The following is a 21,143-nucleotide window of genomic DNA, read 5'->3' on the forward strand; positions in this document are numbered from 1 at the left end:
TTCGGGGGGGCGGGGGAGGGTACTGGTTGCCCTATCTGATTGGGTGGGTTTCTACCACTGTTTTGGTGTAGTGTAGTCTGCATGGTGGCCTAACTATGGCGTTAAATTGCCACTTTTCTGACTTGTAAGTATTGGATTTGCACTTTCCTAAATATCGTCTCCTTAGCTTTGCCTTTTTGTGTATGGCATGGGTGGTTTTCCTGAAGCGGGTCGTCTTAAGGCCCGTTCCTGTGTAGCATGGACTCTGTTCTCTTCCTCCTCTTTCCTCACTTTCCATGTGGGTCTTGTGGCTCCCCACAGCCAGGCGGCAGACCGTTAGCTAGGCTAGACCGTTAGCTAGGCTAGGCCGTTAGCTAGACTAGGCCGTTAGCTAGGCTAGGCCGTTAGCTAGGCTAGGCCGTTAGCTAGGTTAGACCGTTAGCTAGGCTAGGCCGTTAGCTAGGCTAGACCGTTAGCTAGGCTAGGCCGTTCGTTAGGCTAGGCCTCGCAGCTACGACGCCCCTTCTCGTCCTGCCGTCCACGCGAACCCTGCACAGCCTGGCGTTTTACCGAGCCGTGATGTCGATTTTCGTCCCCGCGTGAGACGTGCGTTCGCGGAAGTAACTAGGGGATGGTGGAGTGGGTGGTCTCGTATGTGGACTGCTACAGTGCAGTTCTGCATTGGCTGGAGGTGGAGGTTTGGCTGGTTGTTTCCTGCTTGCGTTGTTAGACACAGTCATCTTATGGTTGGATTCTGATTCACCTGTTGAATCAGACGCTAAATAAAAGCTGTTACTTGGTTTTATTTATAGACTGCTGATTTAATTTTTTACTGGGGACTGAATGCATGTGTGCATCAGCTAAGATGCATGGAGAAACAGGCATGTATTGCTCTCGCACCGTAATTTGCCCTTTGTAGTTCATTCACGTTACACTTCAAATGCTCTAACTCATTAGACAGTGTATAGCCTGTCCTATGAAATTATACATCTAAGACCGTCTTCCTGACAAACTAAATTTGTAAAAGATTTGTCCTTTTTTATCATAATTTTTATGTTATACTACTTGGTCTCCACGTCACCTGATGAATAACAGGCTTTAGAGTGAAGAGTTCACTAAAAAAAGACCACTCGTGACTTGGGGCTTTGCCTTAGTGAGTGTAATCCAAAGTTTATTGAACAGAGGGCGCCCCCTGCTGGCAGTCCCAGTCATGTACTGTGCCTTTGACTCAATCTCTCACCGTTGCCTGGTCCTCATAGCCACCCGCTAGGCTTGTGATGGAAGAGGGCCTACTGTACCACTGCCTTTAGTGAGCTAGGAAGACACACATACACACAGTCACCCCCCCCCACACACACATACACACAGTCAGCCCCCCCCCCCCAAACACACATACACACTGTCAGGCAGCTTCCTTCCTTGTCTCTCAGTGCCTGTGGATCGACCCATGTCTCCTTAATGTGTGACTCCCCCGACCCCCACTGAGATGGTCTGCTCCGAGCCAGAATGAGATCTCTCCCGCCCCCCCCTCCCTCCCATCAGTATCCGTGAGACACAGTGTTAAAGCCCCCCAGACACAGTGTTAAAGCCCCCAGCATAGCGCCTTATGACAGACACGTCACCATAATCACGTGACATCTTTCAGACTAAGCTCGGCTTGGTACACTGTCCTCGTGACCATGAGATGTTGAGACGCCACATTTGGAAACATGATAAATATCCACCTGATATTTACAACAAAAAAACTCTGCACACAATTCAAAGGCCTGCACTTTCTAATTTTCATCTGCTGTTTAGCGGAAACATTTCTTATTGTGGCACCATCAGTAGCAGTGGACCATTGGTTTAATCCAGTGCTATGTGTTAGCTGGCCTAGAAGACTTTGGCCCATTTAGGCCCAGGAAAGAGTAAGTTTGATCTCCGCTCAGCTTACCTTTCAGTGTGACTTAGTACTATATACTGTATATGCATCTTTAGTTTCTTTTGACTTCTTAAAATTTGACTGACATGTTAAAGATCGGTGTTGAGTTGATGCAGGTGAAAAGGCACACACACCAGACTATTTTAAGGGCTTTTAAAACAACAATCAGAATGTTTTTTGCTGCTGTTGCAAAATAAAAAAATATATGTTTTGAATAATCCTTTGTAATATTTTTGAACCACTGTGATTTGTACAAAAATGGAACGAAAATTTAGAAAGTCTTTTTTTGTTATTCTTTTTTGTTTGTTGCCGTTACAGTATTTTAATGTTTGACCTTGCTTTTAATAAAACTGTTAATCTTTGGAACTTGTTTTTTGCATTATTAACCATTAGCCGTCGCACAGTAGGTGGAGCCAGAGATCAAAAGTAGTAGTCGTCTTCAGTCCAAAACGAATGCACATGAAGTAACATCAAGCACACAAGTGTTCTGCTTGTCTGTCCTTACAATGAATTGTCTTCAAAACGTAGGAAATTCGGAAATAGGGCAAAGTCAAGTGCCGCAGCAAAGAGACATTTACGTATGAGAAATGAACTGACGCGCGGTCAATTCATCTTGCTGTCCAACAGCTGTATGTTTGGTATGGTACACATCACCTGTTGAAGCGAGCCATGTCTCAGCCTATTGAAAGGGAGTGGACCATGAAGAAGGTGATTTATAAAAGGTGTACCAAACGCACACACACACACGCAGCCCACAAACAGGGTCTTTGTTACGCAGAAGTGTGGAAAATCGGTCGCGTTGGCAACACACACACACGGACACACACTGAGCATGTTACTTCATGGCGTGTTACCGTAGAGAGAAAGAGAGAGAGAGAGAGTTCCCTACCCTCTCACGTCCACGCCAGCCAATTACTCTACACAGTTTCCTGGAAAGTTCTGGACGTCAGACCTTTCATCTGAGTCAGCACAAAGCTGTGACGTTTGGCTCCCGGCTCCACTCACACGTATGAATCAGAAAGATCTGGACTGGAGCCTTCGGACGGTCCAAACCATGTCTGTAGTTATACGAGAGGAACATATGGCGGGGATTCAGTGAATGTCATGCTAACTTGAATGGAACTAATGCTAGTTAATGCCCATCCAGCCACAGGACGTGCCGGATAGAGAAAGTGCTCTTATCGAAAATAAACAGTAGTAAATGTTAGGAGATTAAGGACCCCTTTTCACAGTGGAGTTGTTGTTAGGATGGTATCTGGTGTGTGTGTGTGTGTGGTGTAGTAGATGGTGGGGTTTACGGCCATGTGTTTGTGGCCATGACCTCACTCTCTTATTTCCCGGCCGCTGTTGTGTCGCGCGTTGGGGGTTGGGAAGGGGGGGATGGAGGTGGGGATTGGGGGGGAGGGGGGTTCTGATGACAGGCCGGAGTGCTGCGTCAGCGTCTCCGTGGCGTGGCGTGCTTCGTGGAGTTCCCGAGCGAGAGAGCTCAGCCCGCTCCGCCGCAGACCCGTTTGACGCGGTCTGGGAGCCGGCGACACGCGCTGACATCACCACATGTGGTTTGGGTTATCGTCGCCTGCCCCTGTGGGACGTAGGGGGCGGGCAGGGCAACATGGCCGCCTGTCTGCCTGACTGACTGGGGGGGAGGTGATGGATGTGTGCTGACGGTTCCTTCTTGGGGGATCAACTCATGATGAGAACGGAGATCGTAAAAGAGGTGGGGATTTGGAATGCTCGCAGACACATGCCGACGCGCGTGTGCGCACGCACAAACACTTGCGCACACACACACACACACACACACACACACACATCCTGTCCCTTTCTGACAGGAGTGGGGCATTCCTGAGCCGATAGGACCAGAGGAGGGGAGTTAGACACAGCCACAGGCCTGTTGTCTTTCACTCCTCAGAGATCTGCTCCATCCAGGACTTGTTTTTCCACAAATGTCACTCCCTCCCGTCCACCGGGCCGTGGTGTTGACCCTTCACCCCAGACCTCTGGCTGAATCAGGACCCTGCTGCAGCCCAACACATCCTGATTTAGGGGTCTGTTTTATTGGCGAAAGCAGAACTCCCCTGCCCTCTAAATGAAGATTTGCGACTCGGGGCTAATTCTGTCGTTGTTTGTGTTTGGTCGTGTCTCGCCGGCGCCTGGTGACCTCACGTCATGTTTTGATTTGTTTCATTTGCCCCGACAACGGGAGATAGTACAGGGCAAGGGAAAGACGAAGAAAAATATAACTTTGGAGCCAGTGCGTTCAAAGGTTTTTGTGTGTGTGCGTGTGTGTGTGGGGGGGGGGGGGGCTCCAGGGGAAGATAACTCTGGCAGAGTTGCTGTGGAGGCACATATCTGAGGAGTGACCTCACCTGAGAGACCATGCAACTCACGCCAGTCAGAGAGCACACGCTCAAGCTCAACACCACTGGATCTAACTGGAGCGCCCCGCTCTCTTTCTCTCTCCGTCTCTCCGTCTCTCTCTCTCCCCTTTGGTTCTCTTTGGCCCCTCTCTCTCTCTCGCTCTCATTTTTTGTTCCTTTTGTCTTTTTTTCACACTTTCTACTGCTCTTCTGATTCTATGGTCTGGGCCCAGACACAGAGGCCCAGACCTGCGGGCTGCAGCACAGCCAGACCACACATCCACCAGAGGAGACGCTTTCTCGGACGCTTCGGCCGAAAGGAGCAGAAGAGGAAAATCAAAATGTTGGTGCTGTGAGCCACTAACACTGACACCCTCCGTCAGGTCAATAGAGAGTCTGTTACGTTTGTGTACAAGCAAAGTCATATGTCTTCACACGGTAGGGTTGCCATAGTTACGGCATATTTATTGACCAAGAGGCAAGAGTCGACATGGTGTCACATACCTGAGAACAGACAGAGCTGATTTAATGGCTGCAGTATTTACCTTGGAGGAGAAGGTTTGACATGACAAAAATTCATCTCACTTCACCGCTTCCAAATGCCGGACTCATTCTTAGACGTACTGTAAATTTGCAAGACACCATTGCATTTAAAGTGTCCAAGGTAAAGCTGTACTTAGGACGCCTTGAGAAGAAAAATAGAGCATTCCAGACATAGCACTCTCGTACTTGAGACATACACACACTTGAAGGCCTGCACATTCAGAGACACCAACACACACACAGACACTTTCACAAGGACTAAGATGCCGGTTGAGAGCGAGGACGATGAAAGAGAAGAAAAAAACAACAACACATGTTTGGTGAGAAGCGAGGACATCCAAAGGTCGGGGGGTCAAACTTTGACCTCTGAACCTGACCGCAGATCTAAAACCTCCCCAAACCATTTGGTCGTGCGGACACATAAACCTTGCTGTCACACAAGCACGCATGTCCCTCCGGACGCTCCCAATCTCCCAATAGCCGAGTCGAGTGGTGTCGATTCCAAACAAGATGACAGACGTCATGGAGTCTCGACCAGTCGTCCACAGGCCAATACGACTCCTGTGTGGAAGCGAGAGAGAGGATGTTGTGTTTGGGGGGGGTGCGGGGGGGATCATCTCAACACTGCTGTCGGACCCTCGTTGTTTGTTTGGGCTATTCCAGTCCTGCAGGAAGAACAAGTTAACCCACCGCCCCCCCCCCCCCCCCCAATCTAGAGAGGGATCTAGCCTCAGTCAACGAACACAAAACTCTCTGCACCCCCCCAGCCCCCATCAACCCCACCACCCCCTGCCCAACCCCCCCCCCCACAAACAGCTGCCACCCCGCCCCAGTGGAGGAAATGCCGGAGTCTTCTGAAGCCAAGCAGAACAGCCCTGAGGTTCACACGCGGAGGCTGGGATGTGTGTGTGTGTGTGTGTGTGAGTGGCCCGGGCCAGCAAGGACCCTAATGGCAGGAAGCTATAAGAATAGCATGGGCATGGGCATGGGGCACATCTTGGCCTCTAGTACACCCCCCCCTCACCCCACCTCCACCCCCAGGCATGTACGCCTGGGCCACGATTGGAGCGATGGATGTGTGTGTGTGAAGGATGAGGGTGAGGATGTTGCAGGGAGATCCAATGGGGGGTGACAACACGGGGTGGCATGGCTGAAGCAACTGTTAGTCAAGAACCTCGTTGGTTGATGCAGACGTGAAGGGAAGTTGCAAACGCAGCCAGGAAAAAGCATGCTGTATCAGATTTAGAAAGACAGCTCCTTTTAGGATGTGGTTACGGCTTCACACACAATTTTGTCTGCGTGCGAGATCAGTAGATGCGATCACTGGAAATTGTGTGTGCACAGTAGGTGTACCGAATCGAGTTTAATCGCCAAGTAAGTGGTCACAAAGGAATTTACTTTGGTGGGCAGGTGCAAACAGTGAACATTTAAACATAATGAACAATGTGTGTGTACTGCACATGTTTGTGTGTGTGTGTGTGTGTGTGTGTGTGTATGCGTGCGTTTTCAGTGTGTGTATGCATTGTCCCTATGGCCCTGGCTTCAGTTTTGACAGCGTGCTTGCCTCTGAAGCATTTCCCATGATCTTGGTCCCTGGGATCGTTGAATGGGCTGGAAATGGCCCTCACTGTAAATGACTTCTCTGGGGACTGCCAAGGGGCTCCATGGGGTCGGCTCTCTCAAAGACCTGGAGAGACCAAGACAGGCTGACAGGACCACTGGTGCCCCCCTATTCTCTCCGTCGTGGCCATCCTCTAACCCTCCATGTCTCCAGCACCAGCTTTAATGGACTTCCCAGACTGTTGCTCACCCCCCCCCCTCCCAATGCTTGTCTAAAAAGGCAGACAGTATATGTATTTTACTCCTCTGTAAATATGAATGACGCAATAATACAGTCACACACTGATTCACGGAGAGTGTTTATGTGATCCTTAATGAAAGCTAGATAAAGTGGTTGGTTAACAGATAAACGATGTGAAAATGAATTCCTAGTTCAATCACACGTTCGCCTTGCAAAGTCCGAGTTTCGAAAGGCTTGAACGGAATGGAGGAAAGCTAGGCTACTGTTCCAGAGTGGAGCTGTGTCGTTCACCCTCACGAAGGGAGGTGGGGCTTTAGCTGAAAACTTATTTCCATCAGAGCGCACAAGAGTCGCTACGGCAGTCTTCTCCACGCAGTGTGTGCAGCCTGCCTAGACCGTTGGCGCACCGTCTGTAACCTCCAAATTGATACTTGCACAAACTTTGCATGACCGGCCGTGAAAGCGCATCACTGTTTCGGTGTTGCCGTTTACCGTTGGTACGCAAGAGCGACTAAAAGAGTGAAGACATTTTCGGGAGTGGATTGAAAAACGTTATCATCATGCGAGCGGTCAACCTTGATACCTACAGCCTGTCGCTGCTCACCGCCAAAGAGGACATTCTCAACCCCCGCTCATCCACCAACTGGTAAAAAATCAATCCCGTTTTCCTTCCACATTTAGCCACATCTAACAAGCTTTTATATCTTAACCTAACTATGAAAACATGTTTTAAAGAGTGCATAAACAAGGCTAATTGTTCTTGTATGTAGCCTGACTTGTATGTCAATGTTTTACTTATTCAGAAGAGTGCATGCGTGTTGTGTAACGCATCTCATGGTTTTAATGAATCCACGAGCGTAAGGGATACGGAGTTGACCAAAGGACATCACGGACCAGGTTTCTATGAGCACTAACGGATCTTATACTAAGAGGAGTTGAGCACCGAAGTTTTTCTGATCCGGTAGGAAAGCGGAGGTGAAGTGGAGGTGGTTTAGAGAAATGCGCGTGCCGGACGGCTGGCAGGCTATCTGTGCGTCGCGCACAGCACCTGGCTGGCGGCGGTGGGACTACGGTCTGACCTCGCGTTCAGTGACTCGGCTGTTCTCTCTTCGCCTTTTTGAGTGTGTCCTTTGTGCTCAGGGCAGCTCTCGGGTTTCTGTCGATACGGAGATATTTGAGATGCTTTGTCATTCAGCAACAGCAGTCCATCGAAGTCGGACGCATTTATTGGCCTGTATTATAACGGCCTTTGGTCAAGCATCAACCATCACGACGTAGGAACAGACATGCACACAAAGGAAGAACAAGTGTGTCGTTCAAGTGGGTCAAGAACATTCTGCATTAGACATATCTTACTGCATTGCAGGGCACCTGGTTTTCACCTTCCATTCGAAGGACAGCTGTTCTGTTTACACATTTTCTTTCTCGGAATGTTCAGCTAGATATCCCAGGATTGAACTGTTAACAATCTTCCCAACCACCAAAGTAGCCATGAGACAGAGTTGGTGAATTGTGAAGACATAGAAGTGAAGCTGACACGCACTTTGGTGTTCCCCTCACTGCTAGTGCCAAGGCTTGGCAGTGCAGTAGTCATGGTGATTTATCCAGCCTATCCAAACAGCTTATCCAAACAGCATCTCTCTTTCTCTATCTCTCTCTCTCTCTCTTTCACCCCCTTTTCTCTGTAATAGTTCACTACTTGTGCCAGCAGCAGACATGACGTCACAGCGTTGCTGAGCAAGCTCATGCAGTATGGCCTACTAGGCCCGACGGTCTGCATGCTACTCTGCTAGTAAACGCTCCAGATACACGCCGAGCTTGCCGTTTCAACAATTCAACAGTGGGGAAATGTGTGCCACTGTTTCGAGATCAATAAGCAGGCTTGGGGAAGCGCTTTGTGCGAATCCTACTCTGGTCTTTCACCAAACACTCCGCTGGTAACAACTCTGGTTTGTGTCACCGCCAACCTCCTCCCCTGCCTGTGAAGCACTCACAGGCAGGGGAATAATTAGGCAAGGTCCCTGGCGGACTTCTCTCTCTCTTTCACACACACACACACACACACACACACACACACACACACACACACACACACACACACACAAACAGTTCTCGCCACTAAAGAGGAAACACTCTGGAAGTCTGATTAACACTCTCTGAAAAACTGTCAGCCTGGACTGAATTGGGGTGAGGGGAGACCGGGGCGAGAAGGGCACAATGATGACAATATCATTCCCCTGGTCTTGTCTGTTCCAAGTAGTTGTAGGGGATAGAGCTGCATTTAAACTCTGTATGTGTGTGTGTGTGTGAGTGTGTGTGTGAGAGAGAGAGAGAGAGAGAGAGAGAGATAGAGAGAGAGAGAGAGAGAGAGAGAGAGAGAGAGAGAGAGAGAGAGAGAGAGAGAGAGAGAGAGAGAGAGAGAGAGAGAGAGAGAGACTAAAGGATGTTGCTTGAAGAGAATGGGGGGTTGAGCAGGGTCGGGTTGAGGGGGGAGGTTTGTTTTGTAGCATTTCCCCCGCCCCCGCCCCCCCCCCCCACGGTGTTGGCCTTGAGGTCCCTGCGTGCTTTATCTAATGACCTTGGGTTGTGAATGGGAAACAGCTCTAGTGTGGGAAGGCCCAGAGAAACAGAGTGGGCTGCCTCAAAGCGTCCCTCATCCAGACCCCTCCATTCTGCCCAGCCCTGTGGGGTCCCTCTGCATCCTCCCCCTCATCCACGGACAAATCGGTTCCATACGTCATAACAACCCTATGTGTCTAAATGTGTGTATGTGTATGTTTGTGTGAAAAGGTAAACACAATCTATGTGGAAATAGAGCTTTTGGTTTGGTTATGGGACATTTTTTTACTGTGTAGGTCAATTTGCAGCCGACATGTATTTTCCCACAGGCACGCACTTTACGTCTAAAGCGACACATACACTGTCACGTAAATACTGTTCCTGCAAAGCCAACGTTGCGAGGAGCGAGTTGTATGTCTGCCAGTGTATGAGCTCACACACTTTTGCATTCTGTTTTGTAGCTCTTGTAAAAGAAACGCAGCCAAGGCTAAATTTAGCTACAAGGTACCAAGGACTAACATTTTTCCCTTTCTCACTTTTCATGAGTGAATAAAACACCTCAGATATTCAGGGCTCTGTCTCCCCATGCCAGCGAAGGGCATAGTCTCATCGTCTTTCTAGAAGTATCCGTCTAAACTAGCGTGCCTGGCAACATCTATGGCCAACGTTCAAGTCCGACGTTCAAGCAGCATTGTTTTGAAACGAGTGAAGTGGACCATCGTGAACAATTCCCAAATACACTTGCGCGCGCTTATCGTGCACGTTTTTAACGCAGCTCTTCGTCGAGCCTTTCACGGCTCAGATTCTTCCTCTCCCACATGATCCGACGGGACTAGCTTGGAACTCCGTGGGAGCGTGACCCTTATTCATCAGGGCTGGGTGTGGACTGTATCGAGACATCTGTGGGCCTCGGTGACTAAGCCCTGTCTACTACACCTTGTTCTTTGGCTGCAGCCGTGCTGGCTCACTCTCTCTGTTTACTGTAGATGGGTGTGTGTGTGTGAGTAGGATGATAGTCCGTGTGAATTATCCCCGTGATGCATACCACAGTTATGACCACTGCTGCTGAGCTCACTGGCTATACACACACACACACGCTGGCTGTTTTCTTTCCTTTCAAATCCATTTTCCCCTGCTTTATTCACGAGTCACAGTGCGAGAGAGACAGAAAAGGCACGAGAGACGTGTGAGAAAGAGAGATCTCCTCTCCGAAATACGAGGTGTACCACTCCTACATATTGAGAGATATGTTGGCGTCAAAAACTGTTTTTATGTCGTAATATCTCCTTGCTTTGTGGGCTGAAACATTGAAGGAACCACAGTCAGTGTTGCAGCTTGGGTGCCTCCTCCTGTTGCTCGACACCTCTTGTTCTCACTCTCACCCGGGTCGCAGCCTAGCCACTGGAAGTTACTTCCCCTCTAATCGAAATCAGATTTGTTCAGTCGACATCCGCTGGCTCGGCCACTCACAACGCCTCGTCACCCAGCGAGCATTTCCTGCAGAGTGCAAATGACACACAGGCTTGGAAGACCAGTTGACAAGCCGCAAGCCTCCTAAGAACAAGAAGGAACTCGGTGGAGACCTCAAGAGTCCAATCTCAAAGTGTTACGAGGTTTTCATGACAAAACCTTTAGATACATTCTCATGTCACGCCTTCACCCCAGACCACAATAGCCCCACCTTTTATGACTGGTTAACTTTTTACTAGTCTACTATTTCAATTTTCCTAGATTCCTTTTCGTTATCCGCTTGAATTCACATGCTAGGTTCGAGGCAGTTAATTACGGGGTCATGGTGAAACTAAGACCACCCGTCTCATCTCGCGTATTAATTACCCTCGGTTCCTCTCTTCTCTCCCAGTCTGTCTTTGATCTCGCGTGAGACGTCTCACCTGTTCCTAAACGCTGGTGTTTGGACTTCCCTAGCCTTCAGGTGTTTTTGTTCCGCCGATTCGCCAACGGTTCCACATGCTCATGCATGATTGAAGAAGAGGTGTCTCAGATTACTCGGTGGAAGTCTGTGTGCGTGGGTGTGCGGGTGTGTGGGTTTATCAGTGTCGTTCTGTGCTTTTGTGCACGCGTGTCGGCCTGCAAACCTGTGTGTGTGTGTGTGTGTCGTTGGTGTGTGTGTGAGAACCAGGGAGAGGTTGTGTGTTCCATGTGATTACAGAATAAAATCCATTCACTTCAAGCATGCCTGTGTTAACCTAAACAACTATTATGTGTCTAAACACTAGCAGTGGCTTACTAAGTCTGAGGAATGCTGGGCACTGAAGTGTTCCTGGGTGGTTATACTACAATCACTTCCAGAGAAACCTCTCCAATAACACTCACCGTAATACAACCGGTTTAGTATTACTGGTAATCCACGCATGGCTAGTGGCTACTTAGATGTTTAGGCCTATATCCTGAATCCGACTGCTCACTGCAGATCAGATTATAAAAGACAGGAAAACGGCCAGTCTGTTTTCTAGAACGATAAGCCTTCAAAGCTCCAGTCTACATTGTTATCAAGCGTAGTGACAACAAGCTCTGTGTGATTGATCTGATGTATAAATAGCTGGATGGCGAGTTTAACGTCATTTACCCTGGACCTCGGCCCAGAACTGTGTGTATACAGTAGTATTAGATCTCTGTGATAAAGATATCACTCAAATCTAGTTATTCGGAGATGGGGGGTGGGGGGGGGGGGTGGTGGTGGTGTTGGGGGGGCTAGCTAAGGGCCGCTAATGAGGTCGAGCGCAGTGTGGGAGAGAGTCTCGAAAGTTCCCATCCAAGTGAGGGGCATGGAGCTAGGGAAATGCTCGTCAAGGCAACGATAGACATCTTCTATATCTGGATGAAGCCAAGATGCACAGAAAGCTGACGAGTTTGCCCCCAACCCCCCCTTGCATCCTCAACTGCCCATCACACCCCGATATGGGCCTGATTTAGTGCCAGGTCTGTGGGTGGCAGATTGAGGATGGTGATGGCAGCTATACTGGTTGTTGTTGGAAGTTTCCATGTTGAGCTCTGCTCTGAAGCTGGAGAGCTAGCATAATCTCCAAACAACTGGCTGCTGCTCTCCTAAACACTGATTATGTCGTGTTTATGTATGTGTGTGCATGTGCGTATACACGTGTGTTTGTGTGTATTTGTATTCATCTGTATGTGTGTGTGTGTGTTCGTGTGGCTGGCTGCATGGGTGGTTCAGGTCAGTATGCCCTGAGCCTTTTTGATACTTTTTGACCTGACTTATTGTCATTCACTGTATCCAGTTCCAGACAAGCGGTCAAACCTGATCCACTTCTCCTTCGCTCAATGTTTCCAGAGGAAACGTTCCCCACCGATGCGTCCCACGACAATAAGGGATTGTTCCTCGGCGATCCGCGACCAAGCCAGCTTCGCTTTACATCGCCACTGCCTGTTTATCGATCGAAACAAAAGTGCCACAGTGCACAAACGCTATGCTAAATACATGGAACCGTGCCGAACGGCTTTGTTCCCTGCCCACTGTGTGGCACGCCACATTTCTCGTCGTGAAAGTATGTCCCTGTTCCCCCACCTCTCTCTCTCTCTCTCTCTCTCTCTCCCTCTTTCTCTCGGGAAGACTGGAAAGATTCCCCTCCCCTGCCGTAGCCGATGACTGACTGCTGTGTGGCCTTCCCTGGGCTTCCCAAGGCTGAGGCCCGCGCTGGAGGGGGAGGGGGAGACAGAGCGCTCTCTGTGCACCCCCATTCCAAACCCCCCCCCCCCCCGACACCCCCCCCCCCACCCCCCCAAAACCCCCTTGGAATTGGAGTTGCTCCAACACAGCTGGCTCCCGTCAGAGGTACTCGGAGGTTAAGGAAACGCCACCAGGCTGCCCTGAGAAGGTGGCTTCATTCGGAGCCCTCCAGCCGCCCTCAGACAAAGACCTTGGAGCTCGTGGCAGCGAGACCCCTTGTGTCCTCCTCGGGAAAGAGGGAGGCGTTCGAAAAACACGTGCGACGGAGCTGAAAAACAACTAGGGCGTTTGCTAATGGGAAATAATTCCCATGGGGGGGTTTATTGGCATACACTGAAACACCAAGTTGTTGGTTCGGTCGATTCTTGGGCGTCGGTGCGTCAACTCTCATTGTTCAGTTAATTTGTTTCTTGTTTTGTCTCGAAGAAGTTGGTGACAGTACTGCTGTGATGAGTCTCCGTAGAGGGCTGCAACGTCTTGTCATTTTTGGGATTGTTTTGGCTTATTTAAAGTGTTCTTTGTGCGTGGGCCAAACAACAGTACTGAATATCTCTCCTCTTGCTCTGTTCTGTTGGAGAATGGTTGAAGTCAGCTTAATTATACATGACGAATTATGAGTCCCACACCCTCGCTAAACCTCTCCATCTCTCTCTCTCTCTCTGTCTCCCTCCCTCCTCCTCCCCTTCTCCCAGTCTGCCTGTCCCTCTCTCTTTCTCCTCTGGCAATTTTTTCTTGCTGCATCGTGCTAAGCGAATTAACGCTGCACATGCAGCTCACCAGACAGCGCCGTGGCAACACAGGGAGATGCGGCCGTGTGGCTCCTGTTAGGATCCCACCGCGATTCAACCAGTACTCAGCGGCCTTCTCCGCTTAGTTTGTTTAGAGGATGGTCAGCGGTGTTGTCATGACGACCCCCCTGGGAACAGGAGGTGGTTGTGGGTTCGTTTTTTGGGGGTGGGAGGGGGTGAGTTTAGGAGAGGAGGAGCGGTTTGTAAGGAGGGGAGACTTGAGACAGGAGGAGAAGTGGACGTATTGGAGAGAGAAAAGAGGAGGGTGGAGCGAGAGAAAAGGTTAAGGTTGAGAGAGAGAGAGAGAGCGGCTACGAGGAGTGGAAAGAATGAGGGATGAAGAGCGGAGAGCAAAGCGAGAGCAGAGACAAAAGAATCAAAGACTCGAGCAACACTGCCGCGGCGAGAGAGAAAAATCCCCGTAAAACAAACGACTGCGAGAGAGTCTCGTTTCGTTCCTGTTAACATAACAGACCCTTTTCCTCCCTCGGTGCTGCTGTACGCTTTTTATACACGCGTAACACCACTGTGAAGAACAGAAGGAGGTGTGTGTGTGTGTGTCGGACAGCTCTGGCAGGAAATGCCAGAGTTGTCCCAGAGGAGCGAGTCAGAGGGTCTGGTCATCACTCACTCCCCTCGTTCGGCTGTCCTCTTCCCCACCCCCCATCCCCCCCCCCCCCCGCAGCCCTCCATCCTGTCCACCTCCCCTCTCACTAAAACCCCATCAGTGTCACTAAGAGACGGCAGCCCATAATAAACCCCCGTCTCCTGTGTTCTCCTGCGAACGTACACCCGTATTGCACGCCTGCCGACGTCTCCTAGCAACCCGACAGCTCGTGTCCCCCCTGGCAACATCCTTGTACAGAATGCAACCTATTCCCCCCCCAGAATGCACCCCTTTTCACGCCCCCTGTACCCCCGTATGCAACCCTGCGTGTCACTTCTCTCCCCTGCCCCTCTTACGTTAGAATTCTCCCCTGTTAGTCTTTCCACCCTCCTACCTCTTCCCCCCCTCGTGCACCCCTCCATCCCCCCCGACTCTCGAACGCACCTCTCTCTCTGCAACCCCCCCCCCCCAAAAAAAAAAAAACCTAACTCTTCCTGAACGCACAACCCCCTCTGTGGGCCTCCAGGCAGTCTTATCGCCATCAGCCTCAGTACACGGCCTCTGATAACAAGGGCTGCTGACTTTGGGCCTGACGACTTGTGGAGCCCTGGTCTGCCGCGGTGAGAGAGGAGCTCACACGGAGCAGAAGCCCAGCGAACAGAACATCCTGATCCCAGACGGCTGATGAACTGTCGCGTCCAATCCCACACGCCTGTTCATCTAAAGCAACTCATTCCCCGGGGGCCAGAAACCCCCCCAAAACATCAGGTCCTGACGGATGAGGTTGGTCGTTGTCGTCTGGGTTTTTGCACGGTTGTGAAGACCGAGAGAGCAAATGTTGGGATTTGGTCGCTGGGTTTGGTAGTCTTAGCAATGAGCGAGTGATACTGTCGCTACGTGTAAGGCGGTTTGAGTCTGGGCGCTGTTTCCACCGTGGCGTGGGGTTTCTGATGATGGTGGAGCAAGCTGAACAGGGCTGGGGAGGGCAGACAGGCCAATCTGGACTCCCTCTGTTATCACCTCCTGTTCTCACACACACACACACACACACACCCCAGTGGTGGTCTAGACTGTTTCCTCCCCCTGCGTTGAAAACCCCCGGACACTTTTTGTTAAGACAGGATATTTTGGAGCAGGCCCGGTCAACAATGGCTTGCCATAGGTCACTCAACACAACGGTCATAGTCTACACCCCACCCCTAGAATCCCACACACAGACATTCACACACGACACGCGTGGCGGTCGGGGATTAGATTACAACATGAGCCCTGGGGCAACTAAGTAATGGCTGCACATACAGCTCTGCTTACACAATTAGGGGCTAAGGTGATCTAGGGATTAGGCGGTAACCCTAGACACACTGTTGTCCTTCAAGCGCTCCGCTACACTCAGGAACCCTCGGTCTGTCACCTACCGACTGGCACACACTGGCTCTGCGCGACACCTGTGTCTCCACTCATGCAAGCCTTTGGACGGCGTCGTGTTGGAAATAATAATACTATTCTACTACCTCACACTGTGATGTAGCATGAAGGGTGGTTTATAAGTCAACTAAAATATACATATTTGTTTATCTTTCTCTCTCTCAAGATATAAATACATACAGTATGTGTACGGTATATATACCATTGATATGTAAAATATGGTGTTCATGTATAACCTACATATGAATATAAACTCTCTATTTCCTGTCTTCTCTCCTCCTCCCTGTACTGCTGGCCACCGACAGGAAGATGCATTTGTTTGTTGATTCACTGTGTCATGTTCATGTACTAAACCCTCCACTGTTTCTGCTGAGAACAGAAATTTCCATTCCTTCCCTCAACATTCCATCCCCTTTGCCTCTCCCTCCTCCCTCCCTCCCCCCCACCCCCTTTCTCTCTCCCCTTTCCCGTCTCCCTCACTGATTCCCTTCCTCGCTGTCCAAAACGTTCTTTTACTTTGAAAAATATCTCCCCCTATTAGTTGTGTACACTGAAGCTTCTGTCCCACCTTACACTCATTCATTGTCACTGTTCAGGAGCCAACTATTCGGCCTGTTCTCCCCTCATGGCATGCACGTCCTACTTCTTCATTCCTCCCCCCTTCTTCCCCTTACTGAGCCCCTCGTAGCTCGATCATCCTTCACTCGCTCCTTCATTCTCTCGAAATAGCCCAAATAGCTCTACTGGTGTGTAATGGCCACCCAGGGGAGTCCCTCGCCTCAACCAGTAAGCTCCCAGCAGCCCCTGGGCTTTTTTTCATGGACAGTCCAGTACAGTAGAGGACACTGGATCTGGTCCTCCTTCTCTCTCCCCTCGCATACCCTCTCCCTATCCCTCCCCTTTCTCTCCCTCTCTCCTCTCCCCCCGTTCGCCGTCTCTCCTCCTCTCCTTCCTCCCCCCTCCGCCCCCCCCCTCCCCCGCTCCATCGCCCCGTCTCTCATTTCCTCGGGGCAGTCTCCAAGCGTCTGTCGAATGTTGGAGACAGATCACAGAGTGAGATCGCAAAGCACCCCCCCCCCCCCCCCCCCCACAGCCCGGCCAAGTCTCGCGTTTTCTCAGCACGACCAGTCCCAACGGAATCTCATCCACATCCAGAGCTCGGACTACGAGGCCTAACCCTCAACGCCCTGACCTTTATGAGTCATCCGGGAGCGTTGAGTGAGGTGTGTGTGTGTGTTTTCAGTAGATGTTTGGCCACTGTGAACCCTGATGATAATGACTTGGCACCGCTTGGCTAGTAGGTCAGCAGTGGTGTGCCAGGCAGCCCCATGCCCACAGAGCAGAGCGGGGCTCTGCCAAGACTTAATGGAGCCATCCCTCTGACTCACACTCAACTTCCTCCCTGTCGGACATTTCTCTTGTTGTCTGCTCAGCTTCGGCAAGGCAGCACTCATTTAACGACACAATGTTTACCGTCCGAAAGCGAAAGACTCTCACGTTAGTTTAAACCCCAATAAAGCACCCCGGAACTATTCCAACTTCTACAAACCTCACTTGAAGTCCTTTGGCGGGGGACACTTGTTACTTTGTAAAGAATGTCTCTTCGACTTATTTGGTTTGTCTTTAAAGAGTAATAACAGTACCCGGCTCATGCTGAGCCCTCTGGAGTCTCCCCCTCTCCTCCCAGGAGGAGGAAAGCATGTTAAATGCTAACTTCTATTCCATGTTAACCCTCCCATGCCCTCCTGGCCAGGGGCCCTTTAGCTTGTTCAATATCTGAGCTGCTCCAGCTTGCCCCATGTTCCCCTGGGTCCTCCCCTGTAATGCACCTCAGCAGGAGGCTGGCCGGCTCTCATTAGACCTCCGCTGCCGCGTGTGTGTGTGCGTGTGTGTGTGTGTGTGTACATGTGGAGGGAGGGATTTGCGTCTGCTGTCTGACCATAGGTCAAAACTTCTCTTTGGCCTAAACCTTGTTGCTACAGCAACACGGCCTGTGCATTATTCAGTCCAGCCTGACCGACATCCAGCGAAACAGCTAGACAGACGGCCAGCTAGACCACACAGCCAGCCTGCCAACCAGCCAGCCAACCAAGCCGTTAGCCAGTCAGCCAGCCAGCCAGCCAGAGACAGCCAGACAGCCGGAAAGTTCGACAGACAGATAGAAGCACAGGCAGGCAGGCAGACAGACATGTAAAGGAATGCACGGAGCCATGGCAGGGGTCACTGACAGGGATGTGGGGCCGCTGCTCTGAGGGGCAGTTCTGTCCATGTTTGGAGAGAGGAAATGAGCGCTGCGTTGAGGGGACGTCTCAGACCTCCGCACCAACACACGGACGGGGGTGAGGGGAGACAGACAGGCCGACGGGCTATAAATAGAAGCTGGAGCCCCAGGTCGACTCAGAGCCAAGGAGGGAGGGAGGGAGGGAGGGAGGGAGGGAGGAGGGAGGATGGAGGGGTGGCGTAAGTTTGATAAGGAATGAGAAAGTGAGAAAAGAAAAGCATGGTTCGAGTGCACGGACACGAAAAACGGATTGAAGGCGGGCAAGGGCGGAGAGCCTGAGCGTGGCCAGAATGTGAACAGAGGAAGGAGTCAAGAATGAGACGTATTCCTTCTCCCCCTCTACGTTTCTGCAGTCGACCTTGTATGGGCTGAGGCAGGGGAGCGGGGGGGAGATATTGAGTGATATCCTTTCAGAGAGGGATCACGGGAGGGCTCTGTTCGCCCCGAAAGAAGACATATTTGGAGCGCACCTTCATCAAGACGAAGGAGTGTGTGAGCGCCACAAAGCTCTCACGGATTCACCGAGAGCAGAGAGGCTTCTGGGATGCAACTGACATGAGCAATGGTGGTGGGCGGGGCGGAAGACGGATGGACGGAGAGGGGGGTGCCACGAGAGAGGAGGAGGCACCGTCGAAAGATACAAATGGAAGATTGAAGATATTGAAGACATGAAAGCACAGCCGGGCCATTAAAGAGAGGCTTGGAGTGGTAAAGGGAAAAGGAGAAGGGAAGGGGATTAGGACACGAGCGGGGATGAGTAAAGCGAGTCCACATCGCCCTGCTTCCTGTAAACACAGAGGGGTGGAGGAAGGACATCAAAGCCCGTCTGACAGCGGACCAGAAGAGAGAGTGTCTTCGAGTAGATAAGGATCTGGGTTTGTTTGAAGAGAGCAGGACAGAAAGGAGTGAACCTGGAGAACTCGCAGAGTGGAGCGTCGTGTTTCCAGTTTCCACAGCCAACCCAGTACTTCACCCACTACTACACGCACACACACACACACGCACTGCTGTGAACTGGCCTAGAGGGGTTTGGGAATGGGAAATGCCTGTGTGGGTCTGATGGAAGCTGTGTCGTGTGTGGGACACCATGTGCTCACTGTATGTCATGTTCATCTCTGTGATCATGGTGGACCGGTGTTTGTTTGGCGGCAATGCTAGCTCTCCTGCACTCCAAAGAAAACCTCTCTTGTTGTTACTGGCTCTAGTTTCTTCTCAATGTGTGTGTGTGTGTGTGTGTGTGTGTGGGTGTGTGTGTGTATGCATGCTAAGACATGAATGAGTTCTCATTTGTTTATGATAGACTTTGTGGTTAGTATGCTGCAGTAATGATGTACAGATTTCCTTCATAATTCCATCCGCAAAATACTTGACAATGTTCCCAGAGGTGACAACACATTTTGTTTGTTCCCTTTCTTAAATTATTGTCATGTTTTTCAATCAGTTATCTTTGCTTTTTTTTTTTTTTTTTTTTACTACTGGGAGAATACTTCATTTCCCCAACCTCACCATAGATTACTTTTCTCACATCCCCCTTTTTCTGTCATTTCCTTGTCTCTCTCCCGCTTTCCTTCTCTGATGTCGTCGATGACTAAGACAGAAATGATCGCCGAGGCTGGGGGCTGGAGGCTGGGGGCTGGAGGCTGGGGACTGGAGGCTGGGGGCTGGGGACTGGAGGCTGGGGGCTGGAGGCTGGGGGCTGGAGGCTGGGGACTGGGGGCTGGGGACTGGAGGCTGGGGGCTGGAGGCTGGGGACTGGAGGCTGGGGGCTGGGGACTGGAGGCTGGAGGCTGGGGGCTGGAGGCTGGGGGCTGCTGTGCAGACATGGTTGTGTTTTTCTCATCAGCCAGTGCTTTCAGGAAACCCACATGTGTGAGGATCAGACCAAGAGCTCTGGCTTCCCATTAACTATCCCCATTAGACGCTGCCCCTCCTCCCCCCCCCCCCCCCCCCCCTCACTCCTACACACAGTCAGTCAAGGCCTCGGTGGCTCGAGATTGACAGATAAGCTATCGGGTGCAGCCATGTGTTTGTGTGTTTGTCGGGCCCTTCTTGGGCCTTCTGAAAGAATTCAGGTTTAAACCATACCATGAACTCTGTGGTACACTGTTTGGAGCCGATGTTATAATCTGGCTCCTCACTCTTGGCCTTTCCTAAGCCATCCCACAGGCTTACAGAAGAACAAGCCAGCAGTGTTTGAGTGTGGTGGGGGCTTGACTAAGCACTAGGCTCTGTATTTAGCCAGGACTGTGCGGGCGGAGGATATTTCCATGTAATTGTGACTCCCTCAGCATCCCAGGTGACCTCTGAACTGGTCGTGCTGCTGCCGGAGCTGCTGACTCTCCGACCTCTGATGGAGCGCCAATCAGTGTGATTGAAGGAAGCGGCGGTCATTGGACGGGCTCTGTCTGGGATCGGATTAGGATGTCGTAGGACTGAGGACACACACACACACACACAGGGAGCCTGTGACATGACACGAGGTGATTGCAGTCTATGGGCTTGTATGAGCAGTGCTAAGCTTTCCTGACTCTTTCACAGCGTGCACTGAGTGATAGAGGGAGGGAAATAAGAAGAGAGAGAAAGAAAGAGAGAGCATTAAAAGGGAGAGAGAGCGAGAGAGAGAGAGCAGTGTCTCTTGGCAGTGTCAGCCTGGCTGAGCTATGCTGAGGCCAGCGCCCTGCTAACACAACAGGGGGCACAACAAGGGCATTGTGTCCACATTACAACACACACACACACGCACGCACTACCCCTCCAACCCCCCCACACACACACACACACAGACACTTTTGTTCACTGTTTCACCAAATGACAATGCAGTCAGAATAACATACTAATTCAGACGTGAAAACACGATTAGTGTACTGTTTTCATATACAGTGAAGATGAGGTTTAAAGAACCCACTGTCCTTAGTTGCTTGTGTCTGTACACCACAGTGTGGCCCTGATAGAAACTTCTAGAATGACCTGTGTGTCCTGCACAATAGGCGAATGTTGGCTAGAAATCCTGCCAATACAAGGCATTCTTGCTCTTTTTCTACTTTGTTTGCCGTTTCTCAGTAAAAGTAATAATCTGTAAAAAAAAAAAAAACTGTGCGGGATTAAACATGAGCTGCTCCCTGAGGACTGAGGGTATCTGATCTGCTGACTTATCTCAGAGCGTTAATGAGAGG

The 21,143-nt window shown here is 50.7% G+C and overlaps 1 protein-coding gene across 1 annotated transcript in view; it reads left to right on the forward strand.

Moving 5' to 3' along the window:
• Nucleotides 1-6,953: 6,953 nt before the first annotated feature.
• The window catches only part of si:dkey-40c11.2 (drebrin), a 23,248-nt gene continuing 9,058 nt past the window's right edge, over nt 6,954-21,143 (forward strand). The window contains exon 1 of the mRNA XM_062454085.1: nt 6,954-7,250. Coding sequence (XP_062310069.1) covers nt 7,165-7,250 — 86 coding nt within the window. The 5' untranslated portion in view covers nt 6,954-7,164. The remainder of the gene's footprint in view (nt 7,251-21,143) is intronic.

This window comes from Osmerus eperlanus, chromosome 28 (genome assembly GCF_963692335.1).
Source record: "Osmerus eperlanus chromosome 28, fOsmEpe2.1, whole genome shotgun sequence".
In the NCBI taxonomy this organism is placed as follows: Eukaryota; Metazoa; Chordata; class Actinopteri; order Osmeriformes; family Osmeridae; genus Osmerus; species Osmerus eperlanus.